The 16,973-nt window shown below is 31.4% G+C and overlaps 1 protein-coding gene across 1 annotated transcript; it reads left to right on the top strand.

The window, feature by feature from the left end:
• Nucleotides 1-13,574: 13,574 nt before the first annotated feature.
• Nucleotides 13,575-15,376, top strand: LOC111886124 (heavy metal-associated isoprenylated plant protein 3). Its single transcript, XM_023882360.3, has 5 exons — nucleotides 13,575-13,843; nucleotides 13,920-14,121; nucleotides 14,236-14,540; nucleotides 14,635-14,722; nucleotides 14,797-15,376. Exons 1-5 carry the CDS (start codon nucleotides 13,835-13,837, stop codon nucleotides 15,213-15,215), a joined length of 1,023 nt encoding a protein of 340 aa, XP_023738128.1. The 5' UTR covers nucleotides 13,575-13,834; the 3' UTR covers nucleotides 15,216-15,376.
• Nucleotides 15,377-16,973: the final 1,597 nt, after the last annotated feature.

Raw genomic sequence — 16,973 nt, 5'->3', positions numbered from 1 at the left:
GACGATCTTCTGTTCCCCATGATTAGATTTATTCTTCCACGCTCCACATCCCTATTTCTTCTTAGTCCCTACAAATCAGAATATATGTGATAACCACATCCTGTATCAAGAACCCAAGAAATAGCATGCGATGAATCATTAGATTTAATTATGTAAATACCTGCGAAAGATGGCTTGATATTCCCATCCTTGATGGCTTGCAGATATTCCGGGCGGCTTCTCTTCCAATGCCCTATTTTGTGGCAGTGGTGGCACTCTGCCTCCTTTGGGTTTGAGTTAGGCTTGGCAGGACCAACTTTGGTCCCACTATAAGAGGAACCATCTTGGGACTTTCCCTTGTGGTGGCTCTTTGAAGTAGCCTTCCTCTTCTTGCCCCTCCCTTGCCCAATAGCCAAAACAGGAGCAACGGGTGGAGTGGGAGTTAATGCAACAGACTTGTCCTTGAGGTTGCTCTCAACAGTCCTTAGGAACCCTTGGAGTTTACTTAGGGTGACCTCTTGCTTGTTCATGTGGTAGGTCATCCTAAATTGGTTGTAGCACGAGGGCAAGGAGTGAAGAACAATTTCGATTGCCAAATCTTCCCCAAAGTTAACATTTAACTTGCGAAGACGATCAACATACCTTTGCATCTTTTTCAAGTGCACGGTTAGAGACTCTCCACTTCCCATCTTAGCGATGATCATGTTTGTGATGATCTCATAGCGCTCTTGCCTTGATCTTTGGTGGTATCTCTCCATCAAGTCTTGATGCATTCCGTACGGATACATGTCCTCATAGGACTTTTGGAGTTCGGGGTTCATTGTGGCTAGCATAATGCAATGGACTTTCGTTCCATCACGCTCATGGGTCTCAAAGACAGCCATTTCTTCGGGAGTAGAGATTTCCGAATTGATCTTTTCAAGCTTCTCGTCGAGGACATACTCTTTGTCCTCGTAGCGAGAAATCGTGCGGATGTATCTTATCCATTCACTAAAGTTTGATCCATCAAATGTCACCTTTTGACATAGGCTCATTAGCGAGAATGAGGTAGCAGCAGCATTGTTCACGTTAGACATATACAAATAGAAAGGAACAAAGTTTGATTAGAATTAAATCCCTAATTAAACACCCAAAATGAAAAATTAGGGCTAGGACCCAACAACATTATTTACACATTAGAAAAGGGATGCCGTAATCCAATATGCAAATAATTTGGAGGTAAGTGAATGACGATTCACTAATTCTTCACCATGAAAAACATAAAGGCTTAAGTTTTAAATGTATTGAGAATTCCTAGATTTCCTTTGAGATTCATTGAACTTTTCAATGGCATGTTTAAATCTCGATATGCCCCTCTCGTTTGTGAATGGGATGCCGAGGATCACGAAGTGGGTGTGAATAACCATGCAAATGTACATGGTGCCCTCATTGTTACAGTCACCTATTCGATGTGCTGGTTAACCACACACGCTCCATCGAACTATGACTAACAATGAGTCACCCTATGCCACCTTTGCTTAGAACCAATTAGTGTGCCGGTTAACCACACACGCTCCACTAACTTCTTAGCAAGGGTACAAATTGTAATTTCATGGGATTGCATCAATTCACTTTTGCCTAAAGTAACTAGGATTGGGAATTTGAAAAACGTTTAGTTACTTTATATTGATTCATTATACTTATTAATGAAGAGAGGATTGCCCTATCCTACCCGTTCGGATAACAACCCTCCACCAATCAAAGAAGCGGTGGGTAAGAATGGATACCCATTAAATGGCCATTTTATAGGCCATAACCTTATACCCCCCCCCCTTATAGACCGACTTCGTGAATGAGGCCTACTAACGGTAAGACTAACATTTTAGTTATACATATATTTATTAATCTTGTAATAATATAATAGTATAGGGTGTATTTTAAACATTTCAAAATACTAGGGTTTTAATCTCAATTTAAAATTTTCGAAATTTAATACCATTTAAATTAAAATTTTAAATATTAAAACTCTTGATTTAATAATTATCTTGAATTAAACTATTAATTTAAATTATTAAATCATAAGGGATTATTTAAATCATGAAGGATAATTACCAATTAAACAATTAATTTATCCTAATCCTTTTAATCCCTCTAAATTTCAAAAATCATGGGATAGGATAATTCAAAATCTTTAATTACCATATATAACCATTAAAGGATAATTACAAGATATGGGATAATCCAAATCCTTAAAATTTAGGATCTTATCTTGGGAAGGAGGCTAATCTCGAAAATCCTAGGGTTTGCAAACCCTAGATTTTGAAATCTTGGCACTAAAGGAAAGGATTTGAAAAACCCTTTCAAATTTTCACAAATTAGGGTTTAGGAACCCTAATCTCGAAAATCTTACCTCCTAGGGTTTATTGGCTATAAATCCTAATATGTCAAGTTCATAAAATTGTATAATACTAATTGAAAACAAGTTAACCAAAGGCTCTGATACCACTGATGGGTTTGATACAAACAATCCTATGTGTGCATGCAACCCTAGAATTGGATCTATGTTTTCTCTATTAGATACACAACATTATGAACACATGAAGAAACCCTAGCATGCCCTAGTATTTTCAAAATTCATATAGTAGGATAGATCACATACCTCTTGTTGTTATATTGCAATAACAACTCAAATCTTCAAACCCTAAGTCTTGAAAGCAAGTACCACAAGTGTAGTACCTCTAATGGCTCACAAACACCACAAGCAAATGGAGAGGCAATAGAGAGAGAGAGAGAGAGAAGAGAGGAGGTAGAAATCAGCTCTAGGAACCCTAGGTATCAAGTGGTACGATTTCTATGGCCTTAGGGGTCTTTATATAGGGTAGAGATTAGGGTTTCTGTCCTTATCCTTATCTAGTTGCTTGCCCACCAAGTAACCATAAGATAAACCTTGATAACCCTTATCCTTGGACGATTTCAAGGATTCCTTATCCCTTGAATTCGTTCAACCTATATCTAGGGTAACCATTGCCCTACTTTGCAACTATCATATAATTACAATTCAGCCCCTCTAGTTTAATTAATTACACTTGATCACAAAATTAATTCTTAATTAATTATTGACCAATATTAATTAAACAAATATGATTTCTCCTTTAATATATTATTCTTATAATATATTAATAAATCATAATAACCTCTTTCTTTATTTATTTCTCTAGTCAAGTTGCTTTGGTGAAGGCAACCCAAAAGGACCATGCACAACCGGGTCAAGTACTTACCAAATATGGTTACGGGCTTAGACACTAATCCAACCATCCGGTCCTGGAGCCTTCACTGAACCACAATCCCAAATAACTTTTTTTTTTATTTCATCTCGTGAAAAAGGAGCATAAGGGAATTGAATCTGAGAATTTGACAACATCCTAAAATGTGAAGGATCCAACAATGGTCGTGGGCCACTCGTCTTAGCAAGAAAGGTTTGAAAAGAAATACGAAATTCCTCCTTCATAATAATTGGATCATCAACCCAAGCCCCATCTTTGAGAATACCCCAGACAGCCATCTGTTGCCTCATACGTTTTATAGAACCATGAAAAAATCTTGAATTCTCATCCCCTTCAATACCTCATTGAATCTTAGCCTTTTGAGATAAATCTAAATGAGTAATATGGTCCAAATCTGTAAGATATTTAAGGACTATAGCCCATTGTTCCCGTAGATCAACCGTTTCCCCATCTTCCAAAATCCGAATATCAATGGAATCTAGAAGCTCCTGAAGTTCTCTACACTTAGCACCCCTCCGGATACAACTACTAACATTCCAAGCATGAAGATTAGTGTAACACTTGAATTTGGTATGTTACCTTTCAACCCTTCTATTTATGAGCATTTCACTTTTGGTCCTTATGGTTAATACACGGGGTGTACCATAGGGTACGTTTAGCGTACTAGTTGAAAAGCTAGTACGCGGGGTGTACCATGTGTGTACGCTTAGCGTACTAATGCGAGGTTCGATCGCGCCTTCAGGCATGTACGTGGAGCGTACGTGCATTTAAATGAAACCCTAATTTTAGGGTGTTGCACCATGTATAATCCATGTGATAGCCTCTTTTGGACATGTTTACTCAGCCTCCTTACCCTTGAAAACCCTAATTCGTTTATTTTCTTTGAGAGGTGCACTTGAGCTTTGGTTTTGATCTTTGCCAGGTTTTGTGCTCTTTGAATTGATAGAAGAAGAAGTAGAAGACTCATTCCTTGGAAGGGAGCTTAGAGATCCAAAATTAGCTCCATCTTTTGGTGACTTTTGAGGTATAAAGTCCATACCTTGTCTACTCTTTGCTTTGATCTACTCTTTAGCTTGTTATGGTCCTTTATGGTCCTTTTTGGTTGGTATTGATGAGTTAAGGCCGTTTTAAAAGCTAAAGCTTGTAGATATGGATGTTTTGAGGGTTCCTATGGCATAAAAATGCAAACTTTATGGTATTGGTGGTCTCATGCATGCATTAAGTCATTTGTTAAGTCCTTTTGAGCTTTAAAAGCCTCATTAAGCCATGCATGCACATAAATTTGACAACTTTACATGATAAACCACCTTAAGGAAGTCAGATCTAAGTATTGGAGTGAAGTCTTAACCATTTAAGAGCTGAATGAGAAAGTTGACCAAATAGAGTACGACGTAGGATAAAAATCATGACACAAAAAAGATGCATGACAAGGGCGAATTTGATCTTACATTGCTATGGTAAACAAACTTAATAAACTCTTTTTTTTTCTATAAATAAAGTTCAACCTTTAAAGCTACACTAGTTATATAATCCATTAATCATTTTTTCCTTAGAAATTTTCCAAATATTGAAGATTAAGGAAAAAAATATAATTAAACATTATATTATCTGATTATAATGATGTTGAGTTTACACAAGGAGTCGATTTCACGTATAAGGTATATATTTACATCAATATAGTTTGAAATAATGTTACTTGATTTTTCATGCAATTTAATTATAATAGTATAACACATAAATGGTTCATGGAATGTTGCAGTTGATGCCTGAATGGTCAAAATCAAGAACATAAGAGAACAAATATATATTTTTACTTGATGTGTGTTTTCTCATGAGTTTTGTTTCTTAAGCAATGTGAAATAAAAAAATGTGTTAACCTCTTACTTATAGTTGATTGTTTTCACTTCAATTTTTTCTTTCTTAAGTGATGTGGGATAAAAAAACATGACACAAAATGACAATTAATAAATATGAATTTACTCCCACATCGTCATGATAAACAAACTTAATAATCTGTTTTATTCTATAAATAAAGGTTTCACTTAAAACTTAAAATAGTTACATAATTTATTAATCGTCTTTAATCTTTGGAAACTTTTCAAAATATTAAATTTGGATTTGATATATCAAATTGGTGTAAAAATTATTACTGCATTTAATGTCTATGACTAATAATTTTCAACAACATATATTTGTCAAAATTATAACTAAATAATTTGAACATGTGCAAAGTGTGGAATTTCGCTTAGTTACTTATTAAACTCGTCGTCGAACTGAATAAGTAACGACTCTCTAACATTAATTTTTTTTTATTTTTATTATCAGTTTGGCAAACTAGTATCTATTATAAAGGATTTTTTTAGCCAAAAAAATCCCTAAATATCTACATATGAGTACCTTATGACATTTTCTATAAAAATATAAACTTTTAAATGGACGATTGTCTTTCAAAACTATTTTTCCACTACGATAGATCTTATCTATCTATCTCACAGACAGTTAGATGATGTTTGTTTTTCGTCTATAAATTTTTTTGTTTTTTTTTTGTTTGCATTTTATAGAAATTAGTCTTCGCAGACGTTTGAGTTTTAGAAGACTGTAAACCTAAAAATATATGTGCGTCCTCTGTTGGTAATTTTAGTATCACAAGTTCATTTTATGTAATGAGATTTATACATGTTTCAAAACGGATTATATCTTAGTTTTAATACAAGGTTAGAGATGCGGAATGCACACTTATATATATATATATATATATATATATATATATATATATATATATATATATATATATACCGGTAGGACCAAAAGAGCGGATCAAGGGGGTTGCGCCCCCTTGCGGGGTTCCAAGGGCCCCGTCAATGAGTTGGGAAAAATACAAAATTACTAGAAGGACCTTAAAAGAAATTGTTGTGTTTTGAGGGTCTCAATGTAAATTTGTGTAGTTATCCAACCCTAAACCGCCTTATCCAAAGAAAGTTAATTTCAAATTCTGGGGATCTGAACTTTCTCTCTCATTTTTGAAACATACAAAAATTACACACACCATATTCTCTCTTTCTTTTTGATCAATTTTCTGTGCTTAGAATCTTGATTGTTCCTTTACTGATTATCCAAGATTGAATTTCTCATAACCCAGGCAAATGGGAGAAATATTGATTCAAAAAGTGGACCTACACAATTGTTAAAGAATCTAGTGATTACCTATTATTCTTTAGAGTATTGTAACATTTTCAGACATTTTCTAACCTAAACACACACACACACACACACACACACATATATATATATATATATATATATATTGTTGGATTAGTGTCTAAGTCCATAACTATTTTCGTATGTACTTGACCCGATGGTGCATGGTCCTTTTGGGTTGCCTTCACCAAAGCAACTTGATAGGATGAATTATGGAGATAGATTATTAATTATGATTTATTGATATATTATGAGAATAATATATTAAAGGAGAAATCATATTGTTTAATTAATATTAGTCAAGAATTAATTTTATGGCTAAAAGATATTGATTAAATAAAGGGGACTAGTACTGTCAGTTGTGTGATAGTTGGATATTGGGCTAATGGACTCCATATTAGAGGAGTTGATGAAATCTATGGGGAAACCCATTAGAAATCGTCCAAGGCCTCTAAGGAGGGAGTCCATGGGCTGCTTAGGGCTTAAGCAGTCAAATTAGGGTTTCCTTGTTAGATAACCCTAATAGCCTCACATATTTAAGGACCCTTAGGGCACCAAAAACGTGGCTAACTGATTCCTTAGGGGTTTCTAGACGTTTTTGGGTGCCTCTCCTCTTCTCCTTCTTCATCCTCTTGCTCTTGGTGTTTGTGAGCCATTAGAGGAGTGACACTTGTGACTCTAAGCTTTCAGAAGCAAATTACAAGGAGAATTTGAGATTGTCATTGCTACATAACAATCAAGGTAAGATCTAAAGCCTATTCTTATGTTAATATCAATTATCACATGCTAGATCTAGGGTTTAAAGTCTTGGATGAATGCATGTACAATAGAGAAACCTAGATCCAAGCATTAGGGTTTGCATGAGCACACATGATGTTCTTGTGGTCAAAACCCATCATATATAACTTAGATTTATTTCAATTTTATCTATGATAAACAATTTAGAAAAAAATAGTTACCATACTTCAAGAAAAAGGGTCTAATGACACAACCATAACCTTTATGACGAATTTATAAATAAAAATTTAATTACAATAATAGTTATTAGAGTTATTTATATATGTATGAAAATAATCATAATATTGTTTTATATTTTTATACCGAATTTTATATAAAAAAAATTAATGCAACATCATCATTTTTTAGAAAAACATTTATGGCTAGCTTTTAATTGATTTAGCTGGAAAAAAGTAAAATAAAAAATTTGAATTTTTTTATTTTAAAATCAAAGTTTATTTCTATCTATTTTATTTGTTAAATTCTTTAATACTCAATTACAATCGTTAAGTATAATTTTGCAACCAAAACTTGTTTTTTTTTTTAACAAATCTAGGTCAATTTGTACCATTGCCTTCTCATTTTTTTTATACAAATACATAAAATTTGATATTGATTTCTATCTATTTATAATAAGGGAAAACTGCAATAAAATCTCTACATATTGGCCTCATAATCGATTTAGTACCTACATATTTTTTTTATTCAAGTAAGTCTCAAATACCGGTAATTGTATTCAATTTAACCCTTTGACCCGGTCAACAGGTCATCTAACTTTCAAAAATTACATTTTTGGCCTGAACTTCAAGATTTATTACAAATTTGGTCCAAAATTTACACTTTTGGTCCATATTTTAAATTTTGTTACAAATTTGGTCCAAACTTTACCCTTTTTGCCCAAATTTTAGAATTTTATTATGAATTCATCCTAACTTTAGTTTTTTTTACAAGTTTTTTTCTCAAAGAATTGTTTATAATATGTTTTTTCTTTATAAAATCATATTTATACAAAAAAAAAACGTATTTTCACTTAAAATTCTTATATTTTCTATATAAAAACTTTTTTAAAAAGTTTTTTTTATATGAAATATCTAGTTATAAAAATAAATATTTATTAAGTATCTAAATATATACAAATCTGTTTTTATAAAAAAAATGTATACAAAAACGTATTTTACAAAAAAAAAAATGAATACAAACAACTATTTTATCTCTATTTTTTTTTATAAAATCATGTTTGTTTACATTTTTTTTATAAAAACTTGTTTGAATAATTTTTTATATAATACGTGTTTGTATACATTTTCTAAAATGTATACAAACACGATTTTATAGAATATATACAAACACGTATTATATAAAAAATTATTTAAACACGTTTTTATAAAATATATACAAACACGATTTTATAAAATGTATACAAACACGTATTATATAAAAAATTAGTCAAACACGTTTTTATAAAAAAATATAAACAAACACGATTTTATAAAAAAATATAGATACACACCTACTTGTGCACACACACACACACACACACACACACATATATATATATATATATATATATATATATATATATATATAAAATAGGTGTTTGTATTCATTTTTTTTGTAAAATACGTTTTTGTACTCATTTTTTTATAAAAACGGATTTGTATATATTTATATACTTAATAAATATATATTTTTATAACTAGATATTTCATATACAAAAAAGTTTTTATATAGAAAATATAAGATTTTTATGTGAAAATACATTTTTTGTATAAATAAGATTTTATAAAGAAAAAAACGTATTAGAAACAATTTTTTGAGAAAAAAAATTGTAAAAAAACTAAAGTTATGATGAATTCATAATAAAATTCTAAAATTTGGGCAAAATGGGTAAAGTTTTGACCAAATTTGTAACGAAATTTAAAATATGGGCCAAAAGTGTAAAATTTGGACCAAATTTGTAATAAATTTTGAAATTTGGGCCAAAAATGTAATTTTTGAAAGTTGGAAGATCTATTGACCGGGTCAAAGTGTTAAATTGAATACGATTACCGGTATTTGAGACTTAATTAAATAAAAAATAAATATAGGGACTAAATCGATTATGAGGTTAATATGTAGGGACTTTATTGTAGTTTTCTCTTATAATAAAGTCATAAATGTATTGAAAAACTAGTTTAAGTTTAAAAACCATTTTATTTAGATTTTAATTTATTTTAACAGTTTGCAGACATTAAAAAATAAACAATATTTTTCTTTTAGACTGCAAATGTTTGATCGAGATTTGCAGATGTGATTCGCATTCTGCATCTTAGAAAACACAAACAACACATTAGACTTCCAAATCGCTTAATTTCTTTCTTTATTTCTTTCTTTATGTAACATTTCTGAATTCAATAAGTTACACTTACTATTTTGAATATATATATATATATATATATATATATATATATATATATATATATATATATATATATATATATATATATATATATATATATATATATATATATATATATATATATATATATATATATATATATATATATATAAACATGCTTATGTATCCGGTAAATTATGCTCACATTTTAGACCCATTGAAATTGGACCTTCGATTCTTCTAATATAACAACATTTTGAATGGGTCATTCCTACTTTAATCTTAACTTTATAACACATCAATTCAGAATAATATAAAACATATCTACAATCATTTAATATGAATTTCCAAATAAGGAAGCTTTGAAATGTTGTCCCATTTTATGTCAGCAAATATGCAAAATTCTTCTCAACCTTGCGATGTAGGGAAACCCTAAGTTTATATGGAAAGGTTTTCTGATAACCTTTTACTTATTTTACGTGTGAACGTATTGCTATCATCTATTATACTATTATGGAGTTGGCAATTGGTTACTTGGTTATTATTATCACCTAATATTTTGTTAAAAAAAGACAAAAAGTTTCTTAAATTATTAATCAAAAGTTTTATTAGAATTTTTTTTCAAATAAAATGTTCGAAAACAGTTTGATTCAAATATATATATATATATATATATATATATATATATATATATATATATATATATATATATATATATATATATATATATATATATATATATATATATTAAAATCTACAAAAAAGAAAACAAATTATCAATTTTAACTTAAATATAATTTGAAAAAAATGATAATTGTTGTTTTCCATAATTTTCCATTTGCTCGTAAGGATACGAAAAATTAAATTTCTCAGATAGTTGAAAAATACGTTCCGCAAAACAATATTTTAAATAATTTTGTAAATAATTTTTTTTTCTCAATGGCTTGTATATTCGCAGACGACTTAAGAGGAAAGTGCAGACAACTTTATAGCAAACAACAAATCGTTATATGTCATGCGATTTCATTTCTTCAAAATTGGGCAAAATGATTTTTTTAGATAACACGAAATGGCAAGTGAGAAGACGATTCTCCCGACAAGTTGACGAAACTGCAACCTACATGCATGTTGCCTCGTCTGCAGTTACATTGGCTATTTTTTTGATAAATAGTTTTTTGGCTATATTTGGATATGTCAGTAACAAATTAGGTTATTTTTGTAAATTTATATTTATATATTGTATTATTTGAAATAACAAAAAATAAAATATAAAAAACAATAGAAAATACACATCCAAATATGATTTCTAATTTCCAAAAATTAAAATGAAAACTAGTTAATTTTTAAACAAACACTTTTTCTTAATTTTTTTAGTGAAAACTGAAAATAAAAACTTCAATCTTTTTTCTAAAAGTCTTTTCAAAGAACTAAAAACGGTGATCTACAACCAAATCTACTCTTAGGCCATCCACTATACAGACGACGAACGGAACCACAAGAACCATCACGAACCACGAACCGGTGTCGGTGTACCGATGACAACCACAAACAAAGAGAGGGAGAAGAAGAAAAAGGTTGGCCTGAGAGAGACACCAGTCATGGTCCTCTGTTCACCCCACCACGAGCCACGACGAGGCACCGGGATGGTGTGCTAGACCACATAAGCCTTCGTCTTGGGTATACACACGCTTGTGTTTTGTTTATATGATTTGATATGATTCATGTATCGTCTAGTTATGTCATGGAGTAAAATTTGTTTTTTGGTGGTTGCGTGGATCAAATTATTACCTTTTTAATAAATAACTATTCCTAATGTAACAATAAACACACTCTAAATCAATAAGGGAGAATTTCATATAAACACACTCTAATATGATATTTTGATGTTAAAGAATAACATATATGAAATTCTCCCATCAAACATTTGATTCAAACAAATACGTCATTAATATTTGCATTTCGATTTTCAAGAGTAAAGGTGACCATAAAATATGACAAACTATAAAAGGAACATAACCTTTGTCGATTTATATACAAAAAGTACTCTTAAAGAATTATATAAAATGCCATTAGACCTTTAAAGAAAAAACGTTGAAGATAAAAAGTAAAAAAGTAAAAAAGCAGAAAGGGAAGAATTATATTTGCAGAAGGCTGGGAAAAAGAAGAAAAGGCAGGCAAACAAACAGGCAGTGCGAGTGTAGAGTGTAGTGTGTGGTAGCATAAGTTTATGTTTGATGTATATTTACATTTTTACCCTCGACTGTGAACATACGGAAGAGACATGGCACGTGGCAGGCATGTGAGGGCGTGGACACTTTAGTTGATCGTGGCTGCGGCTCTAAAACATAGCCACCCAAAGGTTGTGAAAGTGGCATCACCACCACCATCCATCATTATCACAAGATTCTCATGCGTAAACGTTTGCTATTTGCTAATACTATCACAATCTTAAATTACAATTTTACCCCTAAGCATCTAATTAGAAGATTATAATTATAGTTATAATCATGGTCATAACTATGAATCTATGATCTATGTGATTATGGGACTAAATGTCTTAACATAAAATGAATAAAAGAAAATCCCATATGAAGGAGTATTAATTAAATACAAATGGAGCACTTTGTGTCATGACCTAATATTGGTGTTTTTGTTTATCTAATTTATGGATACTGGAGTTGTTTTGCATTATAAAAAGTAAAAATATTAAGATGGTTATGGTTATGGGTCAGATGTGGGATTGACTTTTGAGAACATGCACTAAAAAAAGAAAGGAAGAGTTATAAAGTTTTTTTCCTAGTAATTTGGATCTAAGATTATTTATTTATATATGACTAAATTACAGAATCGATCTTTTTGTTTTATAAAAATATTAATTCTAAATTTGCATTTTGTTGTATTTAACGTCTTGTGGTTTTATCTTCTCTGAATTACGCTTCCGAAAATGGCCATTATATTACAATGACTGATTTATTTATTTTTTTGTCATTTATTATTATTATTATAAATTCGCCCAGTTATGATTTAGAGTTTAAAACATATTGTTCATCTTCGACTTGAAACAAACATCAATCCAAATGTCAACCAAAATGAGTCTCAAAATCTTCAAACTATTTTTGTTTCGGGCCCAAAATCAAATCATTTCGTCAACCAAAATGAACACCAAAAATCATTTCCAACATCTCAGAAAAAACTATTGAAATAGAGAATGACATTTAACAAGAAATTCAATCCCTAATAAGAAATAAAGAATCCCTTCTCATAAAAGGAATACCTTATTGATATAGAGAGTTATATTAGATGATGACGTAAGCAATGCATAATTATCGTGGATAAATAATTGATTTATGTTTAAATCCTTATACTATTTAACCTTTGTGGTTGTAGAGGTTAATTAGCATAGCATCATGTTTACAACAATTAATCAGCAATTAAGCAATTAATCGATACACAAAAGCTGGTCTGGAATTTGTTAGAAAAATTATTTTCTACAAAAAAAAAAAAATCTATATATTTATTTTCGTTATTTATTGTCATCGATGACTATCTCATGGACAACAAAAATCTTATTCGATAAAAACATTTTATGATATGACAACTTCTAAAATGTAAACCCCAAATAAAAACATTAAGCAATTTTATAAAGTAAAAAAAATGAGTAAAACACTATGGTCCGCTAATTAACCCACGGCTCTCAATTCGATTCGTCAAACTTTATATTTACAAGACATTTATTGTTGTGGTAAATTCCTTATATAGAATATTTTATAACTTTGACTATATGACTAAATCGTGATTTTAAATTATTACGTTTCCCGTTACTAATAAATTGAATTTGATTAATATTTTAGTAGCAATTAAGATAAACCCTTGTTAAAAGATATTCTAATTTTGTTCCAATTAAAGCATTTAACAAATTATAACATGAAATAAAAATTCAATTTAAATGGAGGTATAAAAACAGTTTGAATGCACGTAGAGAGAACATAGGGCATGACATGTTCATCCCACTTCTCTGGGGAAGAAGTTTCTCCATAACCGTATTTTCTTCTCTCTTTTCATCTCCTCTCATCTCCTCTTTCTTTTTAATTAATTTCTTTCACAATCGTTAATCATTCATTTCATTAATTTGACAAGACAATCTGTTAATATACGTACTGTTTCCTATATATAATCATCCCTCTCTACTCCATTAACTCCCAATCTCACTCTCTCTCCAAGGTTTCTGAGTTTTCCGGCAATGGCGAAGGTAGTTTTTCTACTGATTTCTACGCAGATTTCGTGTTTTTGATCGTTTTACGTGATGGATTTTGATTATTTTGCAGAAGAAGAACGGAAACAACAACAACAACAACCACCACCACCACAACAACGACAACAGCGACAACAGCAACAATAACAATGAGAATGAAGATAACGGTGGAAAGAAGCAGAAAGGTTCTGGTATTGTAGTGGTGGTTCTGAAAATGGACTTGCACTGCGAAGGCTGCGCCGGTAGAGTCGTGAAAGCAGTTCGTAGTCTCGATGGTGATTTAAATATCTTAATTTCTCTGTTTTTTGTTCGATTTTGCTTCAGATTTCTCGTTTAATTCTCTGTTTTTAAGCGCTTTGTTTTTGAACTTTCGATCATTGAATGTATAGGTGTTGAGTCTGTGAGAATCGGTGACAGTGAGCTCAATAAACTTACGGTCATCGGGAACCTCGATCCGGCAAAACTCCGGCAAAAGGTTGAGGAAAAAACTAAGAAAAAGGTGGAACTCATCTCTCCGGCGACTAAAAAGAACAATGACGGAGAGAACAACAACAACCGATCTGACGGCGGCGACGGAGGCGGAGGAGGAGGAGATAATAAAAAGAAGCAGCAAAAATCATCTTCGGAGAACCAACAACCGCCTTCTGATAAGGCAAAAAACGCCGTTAAGAAAGACGAGAAGAAACCCAAAGAGGTTCATATTAGTAACCCAAAAGTCTTTATTGCTAACATGCGCTGTTTTGAGTGTCAGTTACCTTTACTAATGTGATGTCGTTTTGCTTAACCAGCTATCGGTGACGACGGCGGTTTTGAAGGTTCCGTTACACTGCCAGGGTTGCGTTCGGAAGATTCATAAAATTATCAGCAAAACAAAGGGTAATTTTGGAATTTTGGTTTCTCCTATCAATGTTGGTTGCTGTTCTGTGATTTAACTGTAGATTTTTTTACAGGTTTTATTGAAATGTCGATTGATAAGAACAAGGATTTGGTGACTGTGAAAGGGGCGACTGATATGAAGATGCTGGCGGAGGTTCTGAAGCAGAAACTGAAGAAGGCGGTGGAGATAGTTCCGGCGAAGAAAGACGGCGGTGATGAGAAGAAAGGGAAGGGTGGCGGTGGTAACGACGGAGTGGAGAAAGGCGGCGGCGGAGGCGGCGGCGGAGGCGGTGGCCAGAAGAAGGGGAAGAAAGGTGGCGGCGGAGATGACGGAGACGGAAACGATGGTACTGGTGGGAAGATGGAGGCGTACAAGATGGAGAGTTTTGGAGGTCCGTATCCACATTTTGAATATGGGTCGGGTTATGCGGATTACGTACATGCCCCTCAGTTGTTCAGCGATGAGAACCCAAATGCTTGTAGTGTTATGTGAAGGAAGAAGGGCAAAAATGGAAAATGGAAACACAAAGGGCCAAAGGGGTAGTCACTTGTATATAAAACCGACTAACGTCGTATCTTTCTTGGTATCCTTTTAAATGATATTTAAAATATATTTTTATATATGATATATGGATTTAAATGATTTATCGAGTATCTTTTAAGAAAATTTTTAAAATGATATTTAGAAAGATATGATTGTTATTCTCAATCTTATGAAGTAGATGGAAAAGGGAAATGTATTTTTGTAATTTTGGAATGGGAGTTTAATATTTGCTTTCTTCTTTATGTTATTTACTGAATTGAAATAGTATTATCTGTAGCATCACGTACAGTTGTGGATTTGGAAATTAATGTTTGATGTAATCTAACTTTTCGTTAGTTTCGTCTTTTGTTAAATCATTTTTGGATCTATAATCCACTTCTGATTTCAAATATATTTTTTATTTTGTCCTAATCTTATTTAAAAAAAAAAACAGAAAATAAATCTTATTAGGTAACTAACAATGTAAAAACTAAATAAGCACGAAACAAAAACTAGAAAACCACTTGGAAAAATCAAAATCACTCGTGTTTGTTAAAAAATGATAATAATAAAAAAGAATACCACCTAGGAAATAATAAGAATAATAATACGAGTAAGCTACTCAATGCTTGACAAAATTCAAAACCCAAAAACCTTATAAAAAATACCACCGTGAAATATAGGCTTCACAAGAGCTAAACGGACCATGTCTATATCTATTTATTCTACTTAAAAGGTCTTTTAAAAATAGGGAAAATGACTAAAAGAGGTAACAAAGTTATCAAAATGTTTAAAAAATATCATTGTTATTTTTTTAATATAAAAACACAATTATAATATATTTTTTGTATACAAAATACAAACGAAGTATATATGTGTTTAAATAAAACCTTATGGTAACCGGTTATCCCAGGTAAACGGAAAAATGTCCTAAAAAGATAATAAAATCTCCAAAATGTTCAAAAAATACTATTGAAGTATATTATTTATAACAGAATACCAACGAAGTACACATTTTAGTATAAAAAATATCATTGAAGTTTCTATACTATTAAAAAAATATCATTGTTTTTTCAAAACATCTTTTGTTAACTTCGTTGTTTCCGAATTATTTAGAACCCAATCATCGGAGATCATTCACCATCATATCAGTTGACACCAGTTGTGCACTCTCTTTCATTTTTTCACTTGATCAGTTTGTATCTAAATACAATCACAAAAAAACACATAACTAAGAATCCATCAATTAGGATGCAAATCGTTCAAGTGCTCCAGCACATATTCTTTCTCTCTACTTTGACTACTAATCGTTATCAAAACAGCCACATGACACTGAGTGTTCTTGATCATTGATCTTTCACTACTCCCAAAGAATTAAACGCAACTCCTACTCTCTACATTCACATTTAGGAATTCTCATGACATAACTGAAGGGATTTCGGTAAACAAAAAAAGAACCCTTAAGTTTGCATGCAACCTAAATATTTATAACTAAGAACATCAAAAAGAACCCTAGAAACCCTAGGATAGTTTCGAAAAATAGAGGAGAGGGTTTTAGGATTACATACCTTTTAGTTGTTATAACAAACAACTAGAAATTCCTTTTGAAGATCTCTTGGAAGCTAGCACCACAAATGTCGTGCCTCTAATGGAATCACACCTAAGCTAGCAAGAGGATAACTTAAGAGAGGAGAGGGGAGAGACAATTTTTGTCCAAGACTTGTAAAG

Source organism: Lactuca sativa, chromosome 1 (genome assembly GCF_002870075.4).
Source record: "Lactuca sativa cultivar Salinas chromosome 1, Lsat_Salinas_v11, whole genome shotgun sequence".
NCBI classification, from domain to species: domain Eukaryota; kingdom Viridiplantae; phylum Streptophyta; class Magnoliopsida; order Asterales; family Asteraceae; genus Lactuca; species Lactuca sativa.
The sequence above is the reverse complement of the archived record's forward strand: the minus strand, read 5'-3'. Positions and strand labels throughout refer to the sequence as shown.

What these genes read in the sequence shown, in the direction of transcription:
- LOC111886124 (XM_023882360.3), top strand. An exon ending in AGCAGTTCGTAGTCTCGATG is followed by an intron (nt 14,122 to 14,235) that starts GTGATTTAAATA and finishes TTGAATGTATAG; the next exon opens with GTGTTGAGTCTGTGAGAATC. An exon ending in AATTATCAGCAAAACAAAGG is followed by an intron (nt 14,723 to 14,796) that starts GTAATTTTGGAA and finishes ATTTTTTTACAG; the next exon opens with GTTTTATTGAAATGTCGATT.